Here is a 24,624-nt window from a genome sequence, read left to right as displayed (position 1 = left end):
ATGACCCCCGTGGGCTGCTTCCGGCCCATGGGCCTTAGGTTGCTGACCCCTGATCTGAAAGTATCATCTGGCAAGTCTGTCGACTATTCCTCAGAAATCCCGGACTCGGTCGCTTCCTATTTGCAGTAACAATTCCAGTTTTTGCACCGTCTGCAAATATGAACTGTGGAACTCCCCACCATAGCTGTCAGCCATCCCTTATTTGGTGGGAAAGTCCCTTATCCCAGCGCCGTGTCCTGCTGCTGTCCCTTATTGATGATGTCCCTTAAATTTCCCAGGTTTCAAAGGAAGCAGCTCCTCTCCCTCCCTCCCTGCCGGCCAGGGAGGCTCCAGCTGTGTTGCTTGGCTGCATTGCTCACCCAATAAGGAGTCTAAGAACGACTGGGGGGTGGAGCTTGCATGCCTGGTGCCGATCAAATCGGCCGCGTTGCCTGGGGACTCGCCTTTGCTCAGCGCTTCCCAGCGGAGAGGTGACAGTGGTTTTCATTGCTGGGATGCTATGCTGTGGGAACCACCGCTTGAGGCTTTGTTTGGCTGCTGGCTGGGCTTTTTCTGCCTTTGGCTCGGAGGGCCTCAGAAGTTGAACATACCTGTGCTAGGAAAATCCCTTATTTTGGCTGCTGATCCCTTATTTTCGAGGCTGCTGGTCCCTTATTTTCGAATCTGTAAGTTGACAGCTATGCTCCCCACAGGGACTTAACCCTGGCTTTTGACTCTTGATATGTGTCTTTTGAGGACCAGCTTGGTTTTATTAGTTTTTCTCCCCACTGCGTGGGGAAAGAATTAGGAGTCATATATTAATACCACTGTTACCTGTAAGAAGCAGCTCTGTGAACTTACATGCGTCCATTAGTATTGTGGTGGTTACAAGGCAAAATACATTGTTTTCCCTGTTGTCCTAAGTCTTCAGACATTGTAAACCAGACCTGCACAACTTGTAGATCCACCAAGCTAAGCTCAAGGTCACCAGCCATGGCATCGGAGTATTTGGCGACTGCTTTGTTTTTGAAGTTGTTCAAGCAGCAAATACAGGACGTTTATTGGGCTGCTACTGGACTCAGCTGGTCCATAGATCAGTAGTAGAGCAGGCAGAAGGTCTTAGGTATTATTCCCAGCATCTCCAGGCATGCCCAGGAATGTCCTCTGCCAGAGCCATAGACTAACTGGTTGTAGACATTATTACTGAGTTAGATGGACGGCCCAATGATCAAACTTGCTTTAGGGCAATTTCCCATGTCCCTGTGCCTTTGTTCTGCACAGCCCTAGCCTAGCATAAAGCCCTCTAAGAAACGATGCCAATTCAAAAATGTCTCTTCCTTCCCAGCCTCAGCTGGGGAATTGCAGGTCACAACCAAGGCCCTAAAATTCACCCATTTAAGATTAGATTAGAAGCTGGCTTTTAATTTGAACTAAAAATGGGGAGTGCAAACAGCAGAATTCAGATTTTATTTGCCTCACTTGTACAATGCAATTTCTTTATTTGTTACCTATGGTTTATCCCACTTAAGGTGTATCCCATCCCATTGGAGATTTGACTGCAGTTCCATCAGCTGCCACTCCCTGATGGAAAACTAACTTCCAACAAGGGGTTACTGGCATATTAGGAATCCCATTGTATGATCTTGAAATGCTTTTTGCCTATCTGTGCAGCTAATTTCCTTGTTTTAAGGTAGGATGCAGAAGATTAGGAAATTAAGCAACCCATTAGAGCTGTCAGAATGATAAAGGGTAGCACCAGAATTTGCTGGTTCCTGATACTGCCCTTGAAGATGGCAGAGAGAAGACAAACAGAGAATGTTATGAAGCTGCTTTATACAGGTGGTGACTATTTTAGGCGTGTTCAGTCGACACACAGGTCCTTTTTGACCCAGAAGAACGCAGAATGGGAGTGGGGCAGGGCGTAATGGGGCAGGGGGCGCTTATATGCTCTCTGATAATGCATGCCCAGATCATTGGTCCATTTAGCTCAGCATGGGATTGGGGAACTTTTTTTGAGCCTATTTGTGTTTCACCCCCCAGGCCTGAGACTCTCTTCTACTTGTTGACATAGTCTGGAAAAACGTGTTCTCCCTAGCAGAGAGCACGTGTTGCGGTGGGGGATACAAGCCACCCCAGTGTTGCTGGGCGGATTTGCAGAGTGACCCAGGCAGTGAATTGGTTAATTGGGTCGCTGGGGAGAATTGCTTGTTGCCAATTTTGAAGGAGGGGTCAGAGGTTTTAAATATTGGATGCCCAACTTTGGCCGTCATCTTGGCTGCTTGCACCGGATCACCCGCCCACCCTCCCTAATCTAGGGCTATTGCGTTGACCTTGCTATGCCTGTCATGGGGTCGCCTGCTGTTGGGGCAGGGGCCTGGTAGGAATTTTGTCCATTTGGCTGATTGGCTGGTGCCATTTGGTTTTTGCCTACTGCGTAGCAAATCGTCACAACTTGTAAGGTTGGCGGTTAGGCATTGGTTAAATTGGTTGGTAAGTGCCTACCCCTCCAATGGTGGTGCTGCAAGGGAATTCCGTTAAATGAATCCAGGGGCTTGCCATTCTTTTTGTCCTTGTCCCTGGCATCGGACTTGGGCCATGCAAGCCACCAGGAGCATGAGGGTGAGAAGTGAGGGACTGAGGCCCAGCTTCATTTTCTCCCCAAAATTGTTTCCTTCACTGGCTTCCGCTGGAATCCGGAAGTCAGTTCTGTCCCTGGGGCAAGGACAGATAGTCGGAACCAATGCCTAAGCAACCACTCACTTGTGTGTATTTAAATAAAGTTGTGGCCAAAATCATGCCAAAAACCCAAACCAAAATTGATGTGTGAATTATTGGCGGGTGGCTTGGGCACCTCAACACGCAACACTTCTCCAGGGTTTCTGATGGGAATCTTTCCAAAGTCTTCCTGGAGATGCTGAGAATTGAACATGGTGCCTTCTCTATGTACAGCAGATCCCCTGCTGCTTGGCTCCCCAGCACTGTAGAGATGCACAGAATAACCGCTGCTGGTGTCAAAAACCTGCCCAGATTTGTGATATGTTAAAGGAGCGACTTGTGACTTTAACTGCTTCTCTTGTTTTACAGAAAGAGATGACAGCCCGGATGTGTCATTGAAGAACCACTGCTGAATGAACGAAAAAAACAATTTCCTGCTAACTAAAGAAGACCTAGAGGACACATCAGCCCTCAGAGGGAAAACTTGCCTCCTTTAATCCTTAAAAAGCAGGAACCTTCAGGGACAGGAGTTTATTGCTTTCACAGACACCTTCCCACAGTTGTGTATGCTCTTAACCCTAAAAATGCTGCTCAGTACCTCCTTGGAATGATGTGGATGACTTGGAAAGAAAGGACAAAATGATTCTTTTTTCCGTATTCCCTGAATGAGTGAGGAGGAACTCGTCAGACTACAATTCGATTCCGTCCACCTTCCTGCTCTTAAAGCTTTACTGCAAGTTTGGTCTCTCGGTGTACTTTCAAAACCAACTATTGTTAAACTGTGGTTATAAATGCATTGTTGTCAGGTGCAGTACATGTTAAAGACCTCAGCAGAGCATCTGGCTCCCTTTTCCAAATCAGCTTAGAAAGTAACTCTCAGCCTGTTTTTTGCCTAAAAGGGGAAAAAGAGATGATGTGCATTTTTTTAAAATATACCAGAAACTGAGATTAATACCTTAGGCATCAATCTTTGTTATCCAGAGCTCAGGTAGGGAAGTGATCAATTGCCTAGTGGAACAGACAAACTGGTTTTTTCCACTTGAAACTGTCATGCCTTAGAAAGGTGGCGACTTTCAAAACACCAGGAGTTGTGTGTGTGTGTGTGTGCTTCTTGCCTGTGTTACATACAGCTCTCTAGGATTGATACCTACAGACCTTAACTCAGTCCTGAAACCACTTGCAATGATCACCACAGTCCTGAGATCCCAGATAAAAACTGTGGGGGCTTTCTCTCTACTTTACCCGTGGCAAAAGGCTCACTCAAACCAGGAAAAGAAATGCCAAATCACACACACACACACACACACAGAGAGAGAGAGAGAGAGTATAAAAAGTTGTTTCCCAGCTCGTGCTAGTGAGTAGCAATGGTAGCTTCTGGAAGGAGGCCATAGAGAATGTTCTGATGCATGAGATTCGTGGATTAAATACAGTGGTACCTTGGAAGTTGAACGGAATCCGTTCTGGAAGTCCGTTCGACTTCCAAAATGTTTGGAATCCAAGGCGTGGCTTCTGATTGGCTGCAGGAAGCTCCTGCAGCCAATCGGAAGCCGCGCCGGACGTTCGGGTTCCAAAGAACATTCGCAAACCGGAACACTCACTTCCGGAACGTTGGACTTGCAAGACCTTCAGGATCCAAGGTACAACTGTAATACATTTCAGAATTTGGAAGGCACAGTTTGTGTGTGCATGCAGAGCCCACTAAGGAAACAAAAAGCGCAGCTATGGGGAACCTGTGGCCCTCTAGAAGGTATTGGACTACAATTGCCAGCATCCTTATTATTGGCCATGCTGGCTGGAGCTGATGGGATTTGTAGTCCAACATATGGAGTGCCACAAATTCCTGTTCCTGACTTAGGAAGAATTATTATTTTTGTTATTTTAAAAAAGGAAGGCAGTGACAACTTCTGAGTGACAGAAAGAGAGAGATAATATGAGTCATAAGGAATTCCAATTTGTTAGCCCTGTAAGCGTCACTCAGCTGCACCATGTTTATTGAAATCAGTGACTTGTAGGGCATTTTCAGAGAGCTGGCTTGTGCACGCCCACCTCTGAACTGCAATTATAGTGATTCAGTGAGAGCTACACTATGAGACCATAGTACATGTCGTGATCACCTATGCAGCTTTCTAGATCTTCTTTTACCTTATTCAAGATGACCTGGCAAATGCTTCGAAATGCCACTGTGCCTCAATTATTTTTCTACTAAAACGTTTGTTTTCTTTCTTGACACTTCACTTACCAGGAAATTGGTGGTTGGTGTGATTGTGATACTGGTTTCAATGTTGAGTGGGGGAAAGGAGACCTTTGTTTGAGGAAATGATAAAAGTAGCATGGCTTTAAGGCAGCATCCCAGTGCTTGTTAAAAAGTGATGCACTTTGTAAGTGCAAGAGATCTGTAGTTGATAAGTTGCATGTGTGGCTGACTGGAGTGGTTACATACATGTCTTGTTCTTCCGATTGCTGTCCTTCATTCCTAATTTTATCCCTTCTCGTAATATGAAAAACAAACTCCTTGTTGGATGTTGCAAGAATAATGACTGAATGTTGCAAGAATAATGATTAAGATGATGATGTTAGACTCATTCCATTTTGTCTGGTGTCTGATAAAATACCTACCCTCCAAAGCTTAGTAAACAGATGAATTGTCACCGAGTCTTAGCCAGTGAAATTGATATTGGTGACATCCGCAAACAGCCAAGAGATATCCACGGCTAAGCCTATTAACCAGTGTTTACTGACACAGTTTTAGAGATGCAATTTAGAAAACGAAAGGAGTACTGTAGAATTCGCCATGTGCCTTCTGTGGAATTTAGTCCAGTCTTTGATCATATAAATAGCTTTGGAATTTATTTGTCCTTTGACTAACTGGTAATTCTTTGACTTTTTGAAAATCAATAATTTGAAAACTAATCCCACAGGAGGCGAAGATTTAAAAATACTGATGGGACAAGGCAACATGTATTAACCTTGCATCGAAAGATGTTGGGAATCTGCAAGAAGTTATTTTTGATATGCACATGTTTTTGTTCCCATATGGTCTGAATACCAACTTTTACAGTTAACACAAAAATGTGAAGTTTTGAATCACAATATCAATGTAATTTTTTCTATTTAAAGATGAAGGTTTCTAATATGCAGAAGTGCTACGGGAATGGATTTGTGATCTCACGAGGGCAGATCTCATCACTGTTAGGTAGAGGTGGTTTCTACCGCAAACTGGTAAGAACCAGTTTCCCCTAACCTCAATCCTGACAAGAACATTGTACATTTAAACACAACACAGCAAATGAGCTACCCCACTTCTACCGCTCAGGATTTAAGTGGAAAAGATTACTGTTTCCATTTCAAAAACAACAACACTTTACTGGTTTAACTTTCTGCTATTTCAAGAATTTTCAAACCTAAGCCAGGATCAGAGCAAGCTGAGAACTTCCACATGTTAAGCAATGTTTTGGATACTCAACTTCCTGATACCATGGTACCATGCCAGCGGATGGCACATTTATGTTTTGAGGACGAAATTCTTTGTGTCTGTCTCTTTCAATAACCTGGCATTTAGAATTTATTTTAACATGTAACCCCAGGGGAATTAAATAACAGGGACCTGATTGGGTTGATTGGAACCACTCTGGGTAAGATTTTGGAAGAGCGTTGAGGCAACAGGGACAGCTTTAATACAATTTGGTGAATCGCTATTGTCTCATTGCACAGAGTTGCTTTGTAAGGCATGAAGCGGCCAAATTCTAAGCCACTACTCTGGGTGGGTGGGGTCAACTGTTGCTCTCCATGGTTCATAGTGGTAGAAGATGCACTGGAAGCTCAGCTTTTTAAAAGTAGTCTATATAAACAAGGGTTCAAAGCCTGCAAATTGGCCAGAGATCTCTGTTGAATTTCACAACGGTTAATGTCCCAGGATACAAGATAAAGCTGATGGGAGTTTATCAGAGAGGCCCTGGGGTCCCTGTTCACAGATTGCCATATTTTTCGCTCTATAAGACGCACCAGACCACAAGACGCACCTAGTTTTTGGAGGAGGAAAACAAGAAAAAAAATATTCTGAATCTCGGAAGCCAGAACAGCAAGAGGGATCGCTGCGCAGTGAAAGCAGCGATCCCTCTTGCTGTTCTGGCTTATGGGGATTCAGCAGCCTGCACAGCCTGCATTCGCTCCATAAGACGCACACACATTTCCCCTTACTTTTTAGGAGGGAAAAAGTGAGTCTTATAGAGCAAAAAATACGTTAATCTACAGAAGGTAACAATACTGCTAAGTCTGGATCTTAAACAGCTCACCCTGATGATGATAAAATATTTTTGGGAGCATTCTATTTTACGGACAGTGAAAGGTGAATACATATGCTTTTCAGCTGCCTTTCCCCAAACTGGTCCCCTCCAGATGTTTAGGTCTACCGCTCCTAGCAACATGGCCAGTGATCAGGAATCAGGAGTTGTAGGCCAAAACATCTGGTGGCCACTATGAACTGATTTTCTCCTTCTGAAGTTTTGAATAAAACATGGCTGGCCTGAGATTTCAACAGTTTATTAAACACAGGCATAGAAACTCCGTCTGTCATGCATTCTCAACTCTGTTTTGAGAACCCAGCAAAAAACAGATACTAGAAACTGATAAATAATGCTGCTTCTTTTTGACTGTTCAGGTGTCCCTGCTTTGAAGTGGGTATAGTTTTATGTCGGAACAGTTTCCCAAGGAGCACAGTTAATGTGTCTTAACTGGTCTGTGATGGTATGTGGAAGTTTCCCCTCCACTAATTTAGACAAAGACTATGGTTTGTTTTGTAGTGTTTTTAGGGTTAACGTTTTTCAGCAAGTAATTGGTTAGATTACATTGTTCTTTTTCTGCCCCATCAACCGATCAAATTCTACCACTGTGGGCTTTAGCAGTGTCAAAGCCAATGCATTTGCAGAATATTTTAGTTATGTGTGTGATTAAATTAAGAGTTCAACTGTATGATGAGACAAATGCTGTCAATGAAATAAAATGAGTTTTACAAAACGATATAAAGTTGCATCAATCATAATTCATGCTTTTAAGCAACTGAAATATCACACAAAAAGCAGCACAACCCCACAGGTGTTTGCATTATAGAGTCATCCGCGACTGGACCTAATGGTCAGGGGTACCTTTACCTTTTTACTTTAATTAAAAATGTTTAAAAAGGTTTGGAGTCAGACATTTTTCTTGGAATCTGCTTGCCCTGATTTATGTCTTGAACAGCCCAGCAGTAAAAAGAGCAGTTTAGATCCAAGATGTCGTATTTAAAGTAGACTAATTAAAACCAATGTGGCTTAAGTTATGAGTAACTTAAGTCTCATTGTTCCAGTGGGCTTACTCTGCATATGACTTAAGTCTGGATCTAACCCAGCTAGCTAGATTCATTCATGCTGTGAGCAAACCGATGAGCCTCCTCATCTGTTGCAGTACTTTTCAAACTGGTCCAAGAAACTCAGGAGCTTATCAAAAGAAAGTACCAGCAATGGAGCGCAAGGAGTTTGAAAGCATTTAATCTGCCATTACTCATCTTCCCTAGCAGGACTGTGCAGCAAAGGAGTGTTATGGATATATAACTCCATGTTCAATGAGTAACAACTGACCTAGCGTCACCCAGTCTCTCTGGCCCCCGTGTGAACAGAGCATACCCTAGAATGCACATTCAGAACCTAAAATCAGGGTAAACCCACAAGTTACCTCCATTGTAAGATACTGCTGCATGTTCTCTCCCTGTCTTAGAAGGACATCTGACCTGAACAGGCATATTATTGCATAGATTGGTTGGAGAGCCAATGTGGTTAGTGTTGAACGAGGTTCAAATCCCCAAGAAACTCAGCCAGGAAGCCTCACTGAGCCAGTCACTGTCTGAGCCCAGCTTGCCTCGCAGCATTGTTGTGGTGATGAAATGGGGAGGAGGGAACCATACCCAGCACCTGAAAGTAGTAGTAGTAGTAATAAATAATAATAATAATAATAATAATAATAATAATAATAATAATAATAATTTATACCCTGCCCATCTGCCTGGGCTTCCCCAGCCACTCTGGGCGGCTTCCAAAAAAATATTAAAATACTGTAATACATTAAACATTAAAAGCTTCCCTAAACAGGGCTGCCTTCAGATGTCTTCTAAAAGTCTGGTGGTGGTAGTTCTCTTTGACATCTGGTGGGAGGGTGTTCCACAGGGAGGGCGCCACTACCGAGAAGGCCCTCTGCCCAGGTCCCTGTAGCTTTGCTTCTCGCAATGAGGGAATTGCCAGAAGGCCCTCGGTGCTGGACCTCAGTGTCCGGGTAGAACGATGGGGGTGGAGACGCTCATTCAGATATACTGGGCTGAGGCCGTTTAGGGCTTTAAAGGTCAGCACCAACACTTAAAAAAATAAAAATGGGAGCCTCTAGGAGCATCTTACCAGCATCAGCGTAGTAAGCTAATCATGGCTTGCACTTCTGTTATGGAAGTCTGGGCTTCCCTAACTTAAATGACGCTAATATCATAGTTAAACTACCACTGAAGTTCCTCACATGTTTTGCCCAAGGAGAAGCCTCCAGTGTCGAAGATGGGAGCAACAAAACAGTTTTGCTGATTTTCTCCACCCTCTGCTACCCAAGTTTTTATGTGCATCTTATTCCCACCAAATAAATTAAGGTATTGCGCATTCTAAGATGCTTAATGGAATCAGATGGATTGTGGACCACTTAACATAATTGGAAATTAGTATAAGATGCCTACAGAACCTTAATCCTTCTAGCCAAGTACTCATATATATTGCGCACACCATGAGCACACCACAGTAGACAGACTTCACTTCTCTCAGCAACTTTTTTTTTTAAAAAATACAGAACCCAGGTGCCTGTTTTGTGGGGGGGGCACCACACCCCCCCTTTCAGAATCATCGATCATTTCAGCTTGGAAAAGACTTAACTTGCTGACCTGGCTATGCAAGAGAGAGGAAGTGACCCACCTGTTTGCCTACAGATAATCTCTGTCATTGCTGCCATCGCTTTTGGTATCTACTGCATTTTAAATGGGGTTTCCTTTGGTGCCTTCAACTGGTGGTACATCGTGGGCATTTGCTGCATTGTGGCTGGCGCCTTTGCCACCTTCCGCATCTATGAGGTCTGCATCTTGGTGTCGCGCACAGAGGCATCCCCAGAGCTCAGCCTGCATCCCTAAACAAGAAGGTTCCAGGAGATGGATGCGATCCAGAAAGGTTGCACCGCCGCATAAGAAGCCCTTTCTGTAGGATGTTAGTAACTGCCTGATGCCTCTGCCCAAGGAGCAAGATATTAGTGGCTGAACCTGTAGTCTGTATGGCGAAGGGGAAATACTTTTTTATTTGCTGCATTCCAGGATATAGCTAAAGGCACAGAACGTGTAACAGGTAATATTTTTAGCTCCAGACCAAAGAAAGCAAGAGGGACAAATCGTTCCAGCTTCCTTGTGCATCATTCCAGTGCAGCTCAGCCAGCACCTTTGGTTACATTGCCTGCCTCTCCTCCTCCCTATATTATCCTCACAACTACCCTAGCCCAAGGTCACCCAGTTACATAGCTGTCAACTTTCAGATTTGAAAATAAGGGATCAGCAGCCTCACCTGTCCTGGGGACAGTCTATGGGATATCTAACAATCCGGGATAGCAGTGGGAAACGGCGCTGGAATAAGGGAATTTCCCGCAAAAAAAGGGAAGGTTGACAGCTATGCCCAGTTATTTGATGGAGATTTGAACTCTGGCCTCCCCAGTCCTTGTCTGACACTAACCATGACACTGCACAGGTTGGCTTACAATAATATTCTGTTTCCATCTTTGGGCTGAGGCAGAGCTGGGCTAACTAACGTGGTACAGGGGGGTGGCTGCTTGGCTTCTCCTTCTCCCCCCCCCCCCGCAAGTCCTTTGTTCTTTTCTTCCCAGCCAAGCTGGCATCCTTTAGCAGCCGCTGCCGGGCGAGGACTGGATCTGAAGCAACCCTCAGCAATAGGTCTGCCTTGTGCAGACAAATGGTGGGCTGGGTATTTATAGCAGGGCGTACAAATTACTTTTGTTTTTGCTTTAGGTTTAAGAGTGTAATTTTCCTGCCTTCACTTTCAACCTCCCCCAAATCCCTGTAAAATTTTATTTTATAGATAGGGAGATAACTCTCTTGTATTTGCCCCGGCACTCCACCCCATGATGGTAGTTTGGGTGGTGGTGGTGTTTAAAGCGGGGTTTGCTAAATAAATGTCAGTCAATGCCTTCTTAGCCAAATGCTTTTTCCTTTCTTCCTCCTCCTTCGCATTTTAAAAACTATCTCAGTACCTCACAGTCATTCATTCTCCCCTTTTCTCCCATTAAGTTATCTGAGCACTTCCATTCTTTTCTAATCCTGTCGTGCCTAATTTCCACACAATTCTCTCTCTTCTGACCTTTCCAAAAAAAGTTGATTTAAATATCCTTTTTTGACCCAGACCTTGCTTTTCCTTCTTGACCTCTTTTTCCTGTTTCCCACTCACTATTTCTACCCCACACCCTAAATCATTTTGTTTCCCTTCCCCCTTCATTTTTCACTTTTCTCCTTTCCTTGCCCCTTTGCCTCTTTGTATACACCTGTTTCCTCATCCTGTTCCTCTCCTCCCTGCCCAACTTCTCTGAAAGGCTTTATTTTGACTAGGATTTCCCAAAGCACAGCTCTAGAACACATTTAAATGCTTGGGATCAGCTCCAAAAATGGGTAACAGTATTAAAAAGAAGAGTAGCTGTGAGCATATGCAGAATCCTTTACCTTATCACAAGCAGCAGACAAACACTGGAAAGAAGAAAATATTACTGTTGTTGTTATTGCTGTTATTTGCATTTATTCATCACTTAGTACAAAAAATGTCTTAGAGCAATACAATTATTAAAGCATAAATGGTAACAAAAAATCAGGTGTACCGAAAAGCTAAAATAACAATTGACTGAAACACTCATCCTTCAGTAACATACGGACCAATTCTACCCTAACCTAGTAAAAGATGAATAGCAATACATACTTGGATTATCACCCAATTCAGAGCCAAATGCCTGGGTGAACAGAAGCAATTATTTCCAAGGAAGCTTGAGCCATTATACTTTTGACAACACTGCCTGTGGTCAGAGTTGAACCTCAGGCCACCCCAGGCCTCTCTGTCTGGCCCCCAGAAGACTTCTTGGCCTCAGCCACACACCCTCACCTCAAGCCACACCCTTCATAAGCCTTACATTATTCTGTCCTTCAGGGATTTTTTTGTACACTTAAGCTGTGCTCGCGCTGCACATTTACAGCACATCCCCCTCTCCCCAGAATTCTGGGTAGTTTGGAAATTGATCCAAGTTAGATGTGTTTGCGTTAACTCTGCAAAATGCCCAGTCTTCCATTCTTCTCCAGCTGGTACATTGTGAGGTTAAAGGGCACAGTGATGTCATAATGAGATACTACAGCATGCAACATGAATGATTCCAGCAGGGAAAGAGTGAGACTCGCCCAGAAGAATGATTTCAGACGTTGGACAGTTTCCCTTATGAATCTGCTACTGTTTATCTTTTTATCATCATCAATATTTGCAGGAGCTACTAAAGGTATTATCTCTTTGAAAGCTATATGCCACATATAAGAACATGATGTTTATTGTACACTACTATTGTGCTGCAAATAGGGACGTGGGTGGCGCTGTGGGTTAAACCACAGAGCCTAGGGCTTGCCGATCAAAAGGTAGGCGGTTCGAATCCCCGCGACGGGGTGAGCTCCCGTTGCTCGGTCCGTGCTCCTGCCAACCTAGCAGTTCAAAAGCACATCAAAGTGCAAGTAGATCAATAGGTACCGCTCCGGCGGGAAGGTAAATGGTGTTTCCGTGTGCTGCTCTGGTTTCGCCAGAAGCGGCTTAGTTATGCTGGTCACATGACCTGGAAGCTGTACACCGGCTCCCTCGGCCAATAAAGCGAGATGAGCGCCACAACCCCAGAGTCGGTCACGACTGGACCTAATGGTCAGGGGCCCCTTTTCCTTTACCTTTATTGTGCTGCAAAACCACAAACAACGGCCAGCTGGGGGGGGGGTGTGAAAGTGACTAGCTCAGACAATAATCACTGTAGGGTGTTACTCAGAACCTCTCTTCAGCCTGACTCTTCTGTTCTCTGTTATGTTTGGTGTACTTTGTTGAATATTTTAAGCTCCTGCCCCTTTAATTTCTGACACCACTCTACTGGCAACAAAATTCAACGATTTGGGGTGTGTTGGTGGCTGGATACCTTGTCTTCCTGCCCACAGCTATTATTCGCCTTTTGTCTCCATCTGTAGTCATGTTAAGAATATGAGAAGAACCCTGGTGGATCTGACCATAGCTCCATATAGGCCAGGTATGCCTTCAACCTTTACAGACCCAGGACCCACGTTTAACCCAAACTTGCATTTGGGGACCCACTTCTTAAATCTTTTAAGCATATATTTGCATGGTGGTAGTGCTCCTATTGCAACTCACCTTGGATCAGACTGCAACCCACAGGTTCAGGACCAGGATGTAGGCCAACAAATCCACTTCTCACAGTGACCACCCAGATTCCTCTAGAAAGCCCACATGTGAGACCATGAAGGCAGTTGCCCTTCCCTGCTGTCATTCCTCAGCCACTGAGATTCATTGGTATATCTAAATCTGGAGGTTCCATGTACCCATAATGGACTGAATCTAGCACAGAAGTTAGTCATCCTTCAGTCCACTGGTTTCTGTGGCCTCAAGCAGACCTCTGATGGATATTAATATCATGACCTAAAAGTAATCCATTTGAAACATATAAACCTGTTCTATAATTATCTTAGAGTCGGGCTGGGGAAATCTTTGGCTCCCCAGATGTTGCTGTACTACAACTCCCACGACCGCCGTGTGAGTTGGAGCTGATGGGAGTTGTCGCTTGGCAACTCCTGGAGGGCCAAAGGTTCCCAACCCCACTCATAAGAGTATTGGTCTTCAATTGCTGGGTTGGGACCCACTGCCAGAGCATGGCCTGATCTAAGGCGTGGGTTGCAACACTAGCACTAACAAACCTACAAGTATATGGTATAACATTAAGAAATGGGTCCTCAAATTCATGTTTGGGTTAAAGGTAGATCCAAGGTCTGGAAAAACTGAAGACTACTGTCTCAGAGTTTTGTTTAAAGGCCTGGTGTTGGGTTTGGATGAAGAATTCATAGCAGGCTTCTGCTCTTTCAACCATAATTGAATAAAGTGATTTTTTTTTAAATGTACCTCATTTATCTAGAGAAACATAAAGTTATTATTCGGATAAATCATGAGAAGAAAGCGAACGAGAAGGAGGAGGAAGGAAGTACGAAGCACATCATCATACACCCTGCTGTACATAAGATTTCTATAATGGAAGGTAAACTTTTTTATTATTCTTTATTAAAAATAAAAAGAATTATAAGGCAAAAGACCAGCAACTTTTACAGGCTCAGAGGCCCAGAGTTATTAAAACATCTGATCAACACTTATGTAACAAATAATACCCCACTGTCACCTTATGAAAGTGTTTATACAGCAAACCAGTTTGATATGCAGATATTAAGGGACGAATGGAATAACGTATTAGGGATGTCAATCTCAACCAAGCAAAGGGAAACTGTGCTAAGTTCTATAACAAGGGTGTTTCTGGACCTTAGACTAAGACTCGTACAAAAAAATTATATTTTGAATTTACTGGAGTTAGGAAAGGGCTATCTAAGACACCTAGCTGCTGGAGATGATAATGCTTCTTTAAAACTTATGTTCATACAATGTCCCACATTGGTATATTTTTGGGAGAGGGTAGCAGAAATGATTAATGCAACTGTATGGAAAAACATTAAATTTGCAGAGGAAAATATCCTTTTGAATTATATTCCCAGTACTTGGACTCTAACTAAGGGGCAGTATGGAAAAAAGACTAGTATTGATGAACTGGAAGGAAAAAAATGTGGCTCTCTTCAACAAATGGATAGAAGATATGTATAAATTCACAATGCATGAACAAGTTGCAAGGGATAAAGTCAATGTATAACAGTGTCCCCAGCTCCTCTAGACAGTTCAGAAGGATCTTTGATCTTAATATCATAGAATCATAGAGTTGGAAGAGACCACAAGGGCCATCGAGTCCAACCCCCTGCCAAGCAGGAAACAAAATCCTGATCTTTGATCTTAATGGTCAATGGTATCAAAGGCCACTGAGAGATCCAGCAGAACTAGGAAACAGCTAGTTCTGGAAAATGGCGGACCTCCATTTTCATATGGAGTAGGCAGTGGTAACAGATGCTCCATCTGGTCTTCAGTGTAGCTCCCAATCAAAAGAACCCCTCTTTCTTACTTCAAGTGTTTGCTTCTACATGCTGCGCAGCCATGAGCAGCAAAACTCTACACTTGTGTACCAATGAATAATAATGGCACCGTTTTAATTACAACAAGGCTCCAGCTGTTCATTCTCCTTGATCTATGTCTTTCATGGCTGATGTTGGAATTTGCACAGCCAAACTATACAATAAGGAGAGTACTGCCAAAGTCATTGTTCTTCTTCACACTGGGAAGAGGGCTATCTCTGCACTTAGAAAACAAAGAACTACAGTAAGCCTGCAAATTATGTGGGGGTTATGTTCTGGGGATCTTGCCTAAAGCCAAAATTGCATATAGTCAAAATGCACTGGGTTCAGTAGCAGGTGGGATTGCCAAAGGCATTTTTCCTGGAACCCCAGGAAAGTTGTGGGCTTACTGTATGTACATAACAAAACAATGGACAAAGAAAGTGGTGGGTGCATTAAAAAATATTGCATACTTCTGCAACTTTGTTACAGAAGTATGGGATAATGAAGAAGTTGACAAACATCCATCCAGAGGTGTCTTTTTCTATTGAGTAGCAGGTAAGGACATAGTTCAGCAGTGCTTAAAACTGAAATTTGTGTGTGAACCCACATTATGTATGTGCATTTTGTATTGCCCATATCTAGGACTGGGAAAAACCATGTAATTTTTCATGGAGCCATCACTGGATTTTCAGGAATTGGTACTACTGCTGAAAAATGTTGGCAATGTATTTGTTGGGTCTGGGCCACTTTATTATTCCCTGCTAGTATGCGAGAGAAACAAAACAACATCTGTGGCTTAGCTTCATGTCTGAGCTGGGAACTGTGGTCTGTTTTGCCTCAAACAAACTACAATCTGTAGCTGATATTTATTCTTAGACTACTGATCATTCATCAGTAAAAGAAACCATAATCCCCAGTTAAGACATAATACTAAGCCAGTTCATTAACTAGAAACAAAAGGATTGCTTATTTTTAAGTGATTGCTTAATTTTAATTGAATTGCACAGTTCTTAACTTTACTTTAGGGCCACAGAATCATGAAGAAGTTGGATTACAAGATAATGAAGATGTTGACAAAAGTCTATCCATTGATCACCTTTTCCATCCAATACCACGTAAGAACAGTTAGTGGTGATGAAACCTGGAAATCGCATGTGGTCCAACCTTACATATCATATTTGCATGTCATGATAAACCATAGTTACTGGTTTGTACAAAAAGTGCATTTTTATGGCCCATATTTACATTTTCAGGGAGCCATCACTAGATTTTCAGGAACCAATTTAAATTCTGAAGAGTTGATAGTGACCTCATTTGCATGTCACAGTAAACCATGGATAATGAAAACTGTGGTTTACTGTGAACACATAGTTCTGGGCTGCTTTGCTTCTCTTTTTTATACCAAGTGGACACAGAACCCATAGACTGCACACTGTCTTGTCATGCAGCAGGAGGGGGGTGGAGCAAAGCCAAAATTTGACCACACACAGCCTTCCCAAAGCTAGGTAAGTGAGGCACTGGGTTTGGGGAGGGAGGTGTGAGGCTCTGGTAGGGTCCTATAGCCCTTCTACCTCCTTCCCAAAGTTGAGAAAGTGCTACCTGGCCTTTAGAAAGGAGGAAGGAGGACTTTAGGACCCTGTCGGGGCTCTCACAGCTCCTTCCCAAGGCCCAGTGCCTCACTTACCTGTCTCTAGGGCTGCTGTGGGCTGCACATCCCAAATTTACCTACCATATATGGAGTGGGTGGGCTTAACCCCTTCCTGTCTGGAATCTCCACCTGCAGTGAGAGTGTGGCATATTAACCCTTTCCTGCCCTGAGGGGAGAGGTTTAACTCTTCCCATAGCGGTCTTTTTTTCTCTTAGAGGGAAAAGCATGGAGGAGGGGCCCATTCAGTTACTGCCCTTTCTTCCCACCTACCCTCTACAACTGCAATCTAGAGATAGAGACCACTTACCTTTATGAATCAACTGGGGATTTGTTTTGTTTTGTTTCAGACAAGCCACAATCTCAGACAAACAAGTTTGGATTACTGATTGTGATTTGTTTGAGCAAAACAAACCACGGTCCCAAATTTGGACATAGTACAAAGCCAGTTCATTAACTACCCATGACCTATGTTCATAAGAAATTAGTGAACAAGGAATCTGATTTTTTTTTTAACCGAATCACATATTTCTTAACTTTTATTATAGTACCACCAAAGAATGAAGATGTTTATAAAAATCAACCAGAAGATGTCCTTTTTCATCCCGTACCAGGTAAGGGCACAGTTAGCTGTGGAGAAACTTCCATGTGATCCAACCGTACAAATAATTCTTCAAAGGCCATATCTACTTAGGTCTCACTATTGTTCAGTTACCAAAGCTGCCAGAACACCTAGGCCTAATCTCTGATGTTTGCTATGTATTATTTATTTGGGGTACGGGCAACCCCCCATTTATGTGCATTCGATATGTGTGCAACCACACATCACATCCAGTGTTTGAAACTCCCATTGTTCTAGGCGCATTTTTGCAACAGGGAATTTCCTAAGTGTGAGCAGTTTCTGAGCTTTGGACACAGTCCTGTGCCTAAGATTTCAGATTAAAACTGCAGAGTGGAAGGAAAGGAGGACCTTTTTCTGCCTCCCAACTTCCAGCTATTCTCTGAAGATTAGAGAAGAGAGCCTCTTAAGAACATTAGGGGGTGGGCAGGGGAAGGACTAGACCATGTGAAAAATGAACATAATATTTTAGCTGCAGTTCATTCATTTTCAGCTTTGTATTCTTGCTATAAAAAAGCACGCCTAGACATTCCATTGTTGTGCCCATAACCTAAGTTTATGGTGTCAATTAGCTCCTAGCTTTCATATCTCAGTTTCTAACACTTATCACATTAAAGTCTGGAAGTGATCCAAAAAGTCACAAAAGGGGGTAGAATGGGGTGGAGGTGGAATGGGGTGTTTGCAGGCTTTTTCAATGGTGTTTCAAATATACGTGATTTCACTTAAGCATGTGGTGCCTTGTAATTTAACCACCACACAAATGAAGGGTTGCCTGTATATACTTTGCCCCCACACCCCCTTTGGGAAGATTCCTGTGGATTTTCAGGAATCAGTAAAAAGAGTTGACACTGACAGCATTGACATGCCATTATAAACCATAGTTAAAGGTTAGCTGTGAACATGTCAGTCTGGACCACTTTGATCCTTCCTGCTGGAGTGTGAGAGTAAACAAACCGTAATTCCTGACTTAGCATATATTTGAACTAGGAATTGCAGTTGTTTTGTCTCAAGCAAACCATGCTCTGTGGGCTCTTGGATTACTGACCGATTTGTTTGAAGAAAGAAACCATGATCCCTTGCTTGGACATAATGGGCAGTCCATTAGCTATGCTTGAACTATGTACATAAGAAGTATTGCACAAATTAAATATTTGTTTTTAATTGAATTGCATTCTTAACTTTTATTACAGGACGAATGTTTAATGAAGATTTTGACAGAAGTCCAGTAAAAGATCTCTTTTTCCAACCGGTACCAAGTAAGGACACAATTTAGCAGGGGTGAAACCTGAAATTGCCATATGATCTTACCTTACATAACATTTGCACAGAGATGAACATTTTGTATTGCCTATATTTAGAGCTGAAAAATAGTTACATTTTCAAGGATCCAGCCTTGACTTAGCTTTATTTCTGGCCTAGAGATTGTGGTATGCTTTGCCTCAAACAAACTATGATCTGTAGCCACTGCTGCTGCTTCTTTTAGTGATAATGATTTCTTAAAGCAAAAGAACCCATCCCTACATCAAACATGATGCTAAACCAGATCAGCACATTCACAGTTAAACATCAACTATGGATTACTTGCAGGGGTCACCAGCCTGTGACCCGCAGTGATGTGTCACTGAGCAGGTGCCCCAGACTGAGTTTTCAATTACAAAAAAAAAAAAAGGCCTTAAGTTCTCCGAGAAAGAAAGATAAGGGGCAAATTGTGCAGGTACCTTCTAAGTGATTTCTGCGAAATGAAAGTGGTGTGGTTATCTTGTATATTTTCCTCAGTACTGTACAGTGGAACCTTGGTTGTTGAACGTAATCTGTTCTGGAAGACCATTCGACTTCTGAAATGTTTGACAACCGAGGCGCAATTGCCGGTTGGCAAAATCCATTCACTTCCAGGTTGTTGGCATTCAAAAACCGAAGCATTCAGCTTCTGAAGCATTCGACGACCGAGGTTCCACTGTATTGAGGAATGCTCTCTGTTGTTACTAGACAACAAGAGCATCAGTGAGTGTGTGTGTGTGTATAATCTCCATAATTAGGAACCATTAAGACATAGCTGACTTCCCATAGTATGTGCATAAAGTTGTTGGGAGTGATTGTCTCTCTAATTTTGTTATGCCATGCCCCTCCATGGCAGTCATTTTGTGACTGGTAGGTACTCTAACACTCTCTCAAAATTCAAAATCTGCCCGCTAGTCAAAAAATGTTAGCGACCCCTGGTAGACTGTGACATGTAAACTGGGTTACTTTTTCAAATTCCTGGGAATTTTCTATCCAGAGGATCAGGTATCTAGGATTCCTGCAGCCCTGCCCATATACTTTCAACATATGCTGTCAAGATCTCTCAGATAAACCAAGAATACACTTCTCTCTATGACATCTGTGCACCAAGCCCAAATGGCAAATGCATGCACAAAAGTGTTTTTGGATTGCTCCCCCGTAGTGGAATACCCATTGCCTGGAGAACCACTATAAGCTAAATCTTTCAGGATTTTTTTTTCCAGTCTGAGCTGGCTTCAGAAAATCTACAGTATAACAACAAAGGCAACAATGGCAACAACTGCAGATAAAACAGTGACCTATACAAAGATGTACAATAAGCAGTTTTCAACATATATTTATAAAATTATATTCAGAGCTTGATGATGATAACTTACGTATATAGTGAATAATTGGTTTCCATTCATTTGTTCATTCATTGCTATGCCGATGAATCTGTTGATACTTGTAATTCAGTTAACAACAAAACAACAACAAAATGCTTGGTACCACATCTTTTTATTTTTCCATCATTTAGCAAAAAGAATGCTTCATAAAGTTAAAATGTATGGTTTTAATTCTTGCTGATCACACATTGACTTCTTTTCATACAGAATTTGGTAAGCAATTTAGTGGATTTAAAGGTAAACAGCTGTTTCCATTTGATTAATTTTAAACAACGGCCCTGCCTTAAGTTTCAGACAATGCAGAGATTGAGAAGCGCATACAACTTGTCTCCAAAGAAGAAGAAAGACCACGACCCCGGGAACAGATACTGTTGGCTGTATCCTCAGCAACTCTGTGTGTTTTAATATTGCTTACAATGCTCTGTGGTATGACTATATACCAATGTAGCAAAAGAATTAGGTAAGTCTTCCCATCACACAAATGATGAATTCTAACGATCCATCTGTATATTCTGTATTAATAGTCAACACATTATCTAAATGTGGTTCCTTGTGTAGCCAAAATGTCATCATCCACGCACAAGAGGAAGGCATCAGTAGGTTTGGGGGAACCCAAAGGTTTAGAGAAGTATTTTTTAAAAAACAACAACACAAAAAACCCTAACTTGTAGGAGAAGAGGCAAAACAACTCAGTCAAGACAGAACATGCTCAGTGGGTGCAGAACACTAGCTAATTGCTATAGGGGCAGGGGAGGAAGAGCAATGGAATGGAGTATCCCGGAAGGCGGAATACATCATTAACTGGCTCAAATCTTGGAATGGGAACACTCCATCTTGCAACATTATACTTATAGGTCCTATATGTTCTTGCTCTGATATTAAAGGGGGGCAGGGCTCTGCCACTGGGGACAAAAAGCTGCCTGTCCCTTTTTAACGTACATTTCTCGCATCTCCCCTAATATGCCTGCATGCTGCCATCTCCACATGGAAGTGGCTTGGAAGTGGCATGGGAGTGTCTTCCACGTGGGAAGGTATTTCGAGTGATGCAGCCCTGAGATCCTTAGAAACAGCAGACACAAAATCAACACCCCCTCTTTGCATTCCAGTTTCACAGAGCTCTCATTTACTTCTTCTGAAAATCAAGCACTATTTGGGCCATCCTTTTTCCAACCCTATCGAACCGAATCTGCAGTCTCTAGAACTGAGAGCTTGATATGGAACGAGTCCGGACCAAGACCAGTAGGACGGAGCCCCTCGGTGGCTAAACCCTCAAGGATGCTAACATTTGATCCTGTTGTACACTCAGTAGATGAGGTGTCATCATTTTCTGATGAATCAGCCCGCACTCTAGAGTCAATCAGGCTTAGAGAGACAGAACCATCTGAAATAGTGACACCCTCTCAAGCCCCATCAACTGAAGCACCACCTCCAAGTGCACCAGCAGCAGCACCGCCACCAAATGAGCCAGCAGCACCACCACCACCACCACCACCTCCACCAAGTGAGCCTGCAGCTGCACCCCCGCCACCACCTGGTGGCCCACCACCACCACCACCACCACCTCCACCAAGCGAGCCTGGAGCTGCACCCCCACCACCACCTGGTGGCCCAGAAGCAGCACCTCCACCTCCACCAAGCGAGCCTGGAGCTGCTCCCCCACCCCCACCTAGTGGCCCAGAAGCACCACCAGCACCGCCGCCACCACCACCACAAGGTTAAATCCTGATGTTGATGATGATTTTTGAAAAAGAAGGAAAGAAATCTGGATTACTACCTTCACAGTTGGCTGCTCCGTACAAAATTCAGAGAGAGAGAAATAATTGAGATTCTGAAGTGAGGAGAAAACCAACAAGGAAGTTGGGACTACAGGGGTCTGAAGGCGTACTGGAATGGTATTGATAGCTGAGCTTAGTGAGAAAAATGTGGTGTAAGAAAGTACGTACTCCCAAGAGACATTGGAATAGTTTCATATTATGATGTGGGAAAATAAATAAATAAAGCTTTGAATCACTAGCCACGGCAAAAGCCACATAAGGTTACGTTACGTGAATAAATTTTCTGTACAATAAATCAACTATATGAATGAACTCTCGTCTCCCCTACATTAAGATGTAGACTTGATGGCTATTTTCAGCCAGACTAATGCAGAAGTCACTAAATATGGTGGTGAGGACAGTCAGCTAGGTCCCCTTGCTGGTGTTAACTGATCCTGGGAATAAAACAGGTTTCTGTGGGGTTTGGGAGTAATACGGTATGGAGCTATAGGAAACCTCTTTCCATGCATCCTGAAATTTATGTAATCAGCAAGGCATTCTTTCCTGAAAGACAGCATTAGTATGGGGTCTCCCCTATGTGGAGTTCATAACTTTTCTATTGGGCTTGTTCAGCAACCTAACCTACCAAAAATTAACTACTGAAGCTTTTTCTGACATGCCAGTAAAAAAGGATGTGATTAAAAGCAAGGAGGCTGGGTATGCAGCAAGCGAGAAACCCTCTGTGTGGTTCTGATCGTCCACTGAAATAACATCCAAAATGTCCAGCACTTACAGGAAGCCTGCTGGGATCGGCTGTGAGTTCCCTTGGGGGAATGCCATAATGCAGATGGTCGCTGCAGGCTAGCTGTCACCGCCAGTTGGCTGATCAGCAGTTACAAGAAGCACGGCCAGCAAGCTTCCCTTGCCAGGGAACAATCAGGAGCACTTTAAAGCTCCCAGCTTGTTCCTTGGAAGCCAGCTCAGGTTACTACTCCCAGCAACAATAAGGCCACAAGTGCATATCCATCCAAATGGATGGCATAAAACACACAACGTAATGCTGCAACCCAATTCCACTGCATGTTTCTTACCACATGTTGCACACACCTGTGCAATTACGAGTCCTCCCCCATGTACGGTAATTCTCTATAAATTCACCTGCTCAATACAGACACAAGCAAACACACACACAGAGGGGAGGGCAATCAACTCATCAACAGCAAAACCTTAGACCCACTTCAACCACACACTGAGCAAATAAACTTTGGTATGCATAATGAAACACAGTATTCTACCACCTTAAACATAGTTTCCCCAAAGAATTCCGAGGAGTTTAACAATCTCTTTTCCCAGCAAACTCTGGGAATTGTGGCTCTGTGAGGGAAATAGGATTTCCTAAAAACTCTCAGCACCCTAAACATGCTACACTTACCAGGATTTTTTGGGGGAAGCCATGTTTTACACCTGGTATGTCAGAGCACCTTAGGACATTAGAAACACCAGCTATAAAAGGAAATACACTGGGCATATAGTTTTACGTTTTAAACTCATTTCAATCATAACACCACCACTACCACGACTACAAGCTCATTTTAAAAATGAGCTTGTCCCACCCTGTCCCTTTTCCCTCTTGTGCCATGTCTTTTAGATTGTAAGGCAGGGACTGTCTGGTTTTAATTGGTTGTATGTAAGCAACTAAGGGAGACCTTTGGCTGAACAATGGTGTACAACTGATCTAAATTTAAAAATGGGGTTTGTTTCTGCTGCCCTGATGCACCAGACCATAAGACGCACCTAGTTTTTGGAGGAGGAAAACATGAAAGGGAAAAAAATCGGAATCCCAGAAGCCAGAACAGCAAGAGGGTTCGCTGTGCAGTGAAAGCAGCAATCCCTCTTGCTGTTCTGGCTTCTGGGATAGCTGCGCAGCCTGCATTCGCTCCATAGGACGCACACACATTCCCCCTTACTTTTTAGGAGGGAAAAAGTGAGTCTTATAGAGCAAAAAATATGGTACGTTTCCTTGGGACTAAGTGCTATTTTGTTTGCATAATAAAATTATAAAATGAGCATTTGGAACCACATGTACACCTGGGCCCCAACTATAAAAGATTTTTAAAAATTAAATAAAGGGCACTATCTGCCACTCTTCTAGGGTTCACCCTGAACTGTTGGGTCCTTTGCTTTGGGCTCTAGGTCCAGCCCTAGCAGCACCACTGGAAACTCAGCCAAACCACAAGCACTTCTTTTGTAACCTCCCAGGTCATCTACCAAGTTTAAGTTGCGACAGATCCATCATCATATTTTCATTCACATTCGCTGTTTCCTGCCTGTCATATACCTGTATTATTGTTTTTGTTCTTACAGTTGCTGCTGACTATTCAGTTACTATTACCAATTATCTATTTGATTATTGTTGGTCTGGTTGCTGCTGTTTGTGTGTCGGTGCAAAAGGGGAAAAAAACAGAAAGGAGAATTCCTGGATGCCAAGACCCAAGTTTGGGTCAAGTACTATTTGGTGAGAGAAACACAGCAGAGATTTAAAGCCACAAAATACACAGCAAAGACAAGTGTGGAAATATAGACTGTTAAGACATTTAAAATATGCACCTTTCAAGTGGGTTCCAAAATTTCCCTCTTCCCCCAGCATAGAAAAAGACCACACATTTGGCAAATTAAAAATTGGTTTACTTACAAACTCTTCAAAGGTCTGGTTCTTGTGCTTTTCCATCCATCAGAAAACTTGCACAAGCAGTAAAATGTAGTTACAAAGTATCGTAGTAAAAGTTCCTAGATTATTGGTATAGGAACTCAAGAGTGCTGGTGAGAGACAAACGCTTGAGCTGGAGCAACCAACTCATACCTCTTCACCAACTGAGCTTCTCAGGTAGACTAGGTACAATAGACTTGATTAGCTATTTCCT

General features: G+C 43.1%; 2 protein-coding genes across 6 annotated transcripts in view; both read left to right on the top strand.

Moving 5' to 3' along the window:
- Window positions 1-7,716, top strand: part of MOB3B (MOB kinase activator 3B) — a 102,526-nt gene extending 94,810 nt beyond the window's left edge. For all 5 annotated transcript variants that reach the window (XM_083482359.1, XM_083482362.1, XM_083482361.1 and 2 more), the window contains exon 4: window positions 3,064-7,716. In XM_083482359.1, the coding sequence (XP_083338485.1) occupies window positions 3,064-3,093 (30 nt within the window). In that variant the 3' untranslated portion in view covers window positions 3,094-7,716. The remainder of the gene's footprint in view (window positions 1-3,063) is intronic.
- Window positions 7,717-12,096: 4,380 nt separating this feature from the next.
- Window positions 12,097-22,036, top strand: LOC310696584 (uncharacterized protein). The gene is made up of 7 exons (XM_083482305.1): window positions 12,097-12,276; window positions 13,951-14,070; window positions 16,048-16,137; window positions 17,216-17,281; window positions 18,477-18,542; window positions 20,238-20,409; window positions 21,056-22,036. The coding sequence occupies exons 1-7, from the start codon at window positions 12,147-12,149 to the stop codon at window positions 21,666-21,668; spliced, it is 1,257 nt and encodes a 418-aa protein (XP_083338431.1). The 5' UTR covers window positions 12,097-12,146; the 3' UTR covers window positions 21,669-22,036.
- Window positions 22,037-24,624: the final 2,588 nt, after the last annotated feature.

The sequence above is a fragment of the Podarcis liolepis genome, assembly GCF_965112155.1.
Source record: "Podarcis liolepis genome assembly, chromosome: 17".
In the NCBI taxonomy this organism is placed as follows: Eukaryota; Metazoa; Chordata; class Lepidosauria; order Squamata; family Lacertidae; genus Podarcis; species Podarcis liolepis.
This window is presented reverse-complemented; position numbering and strand designations above follow the sequence as displayed.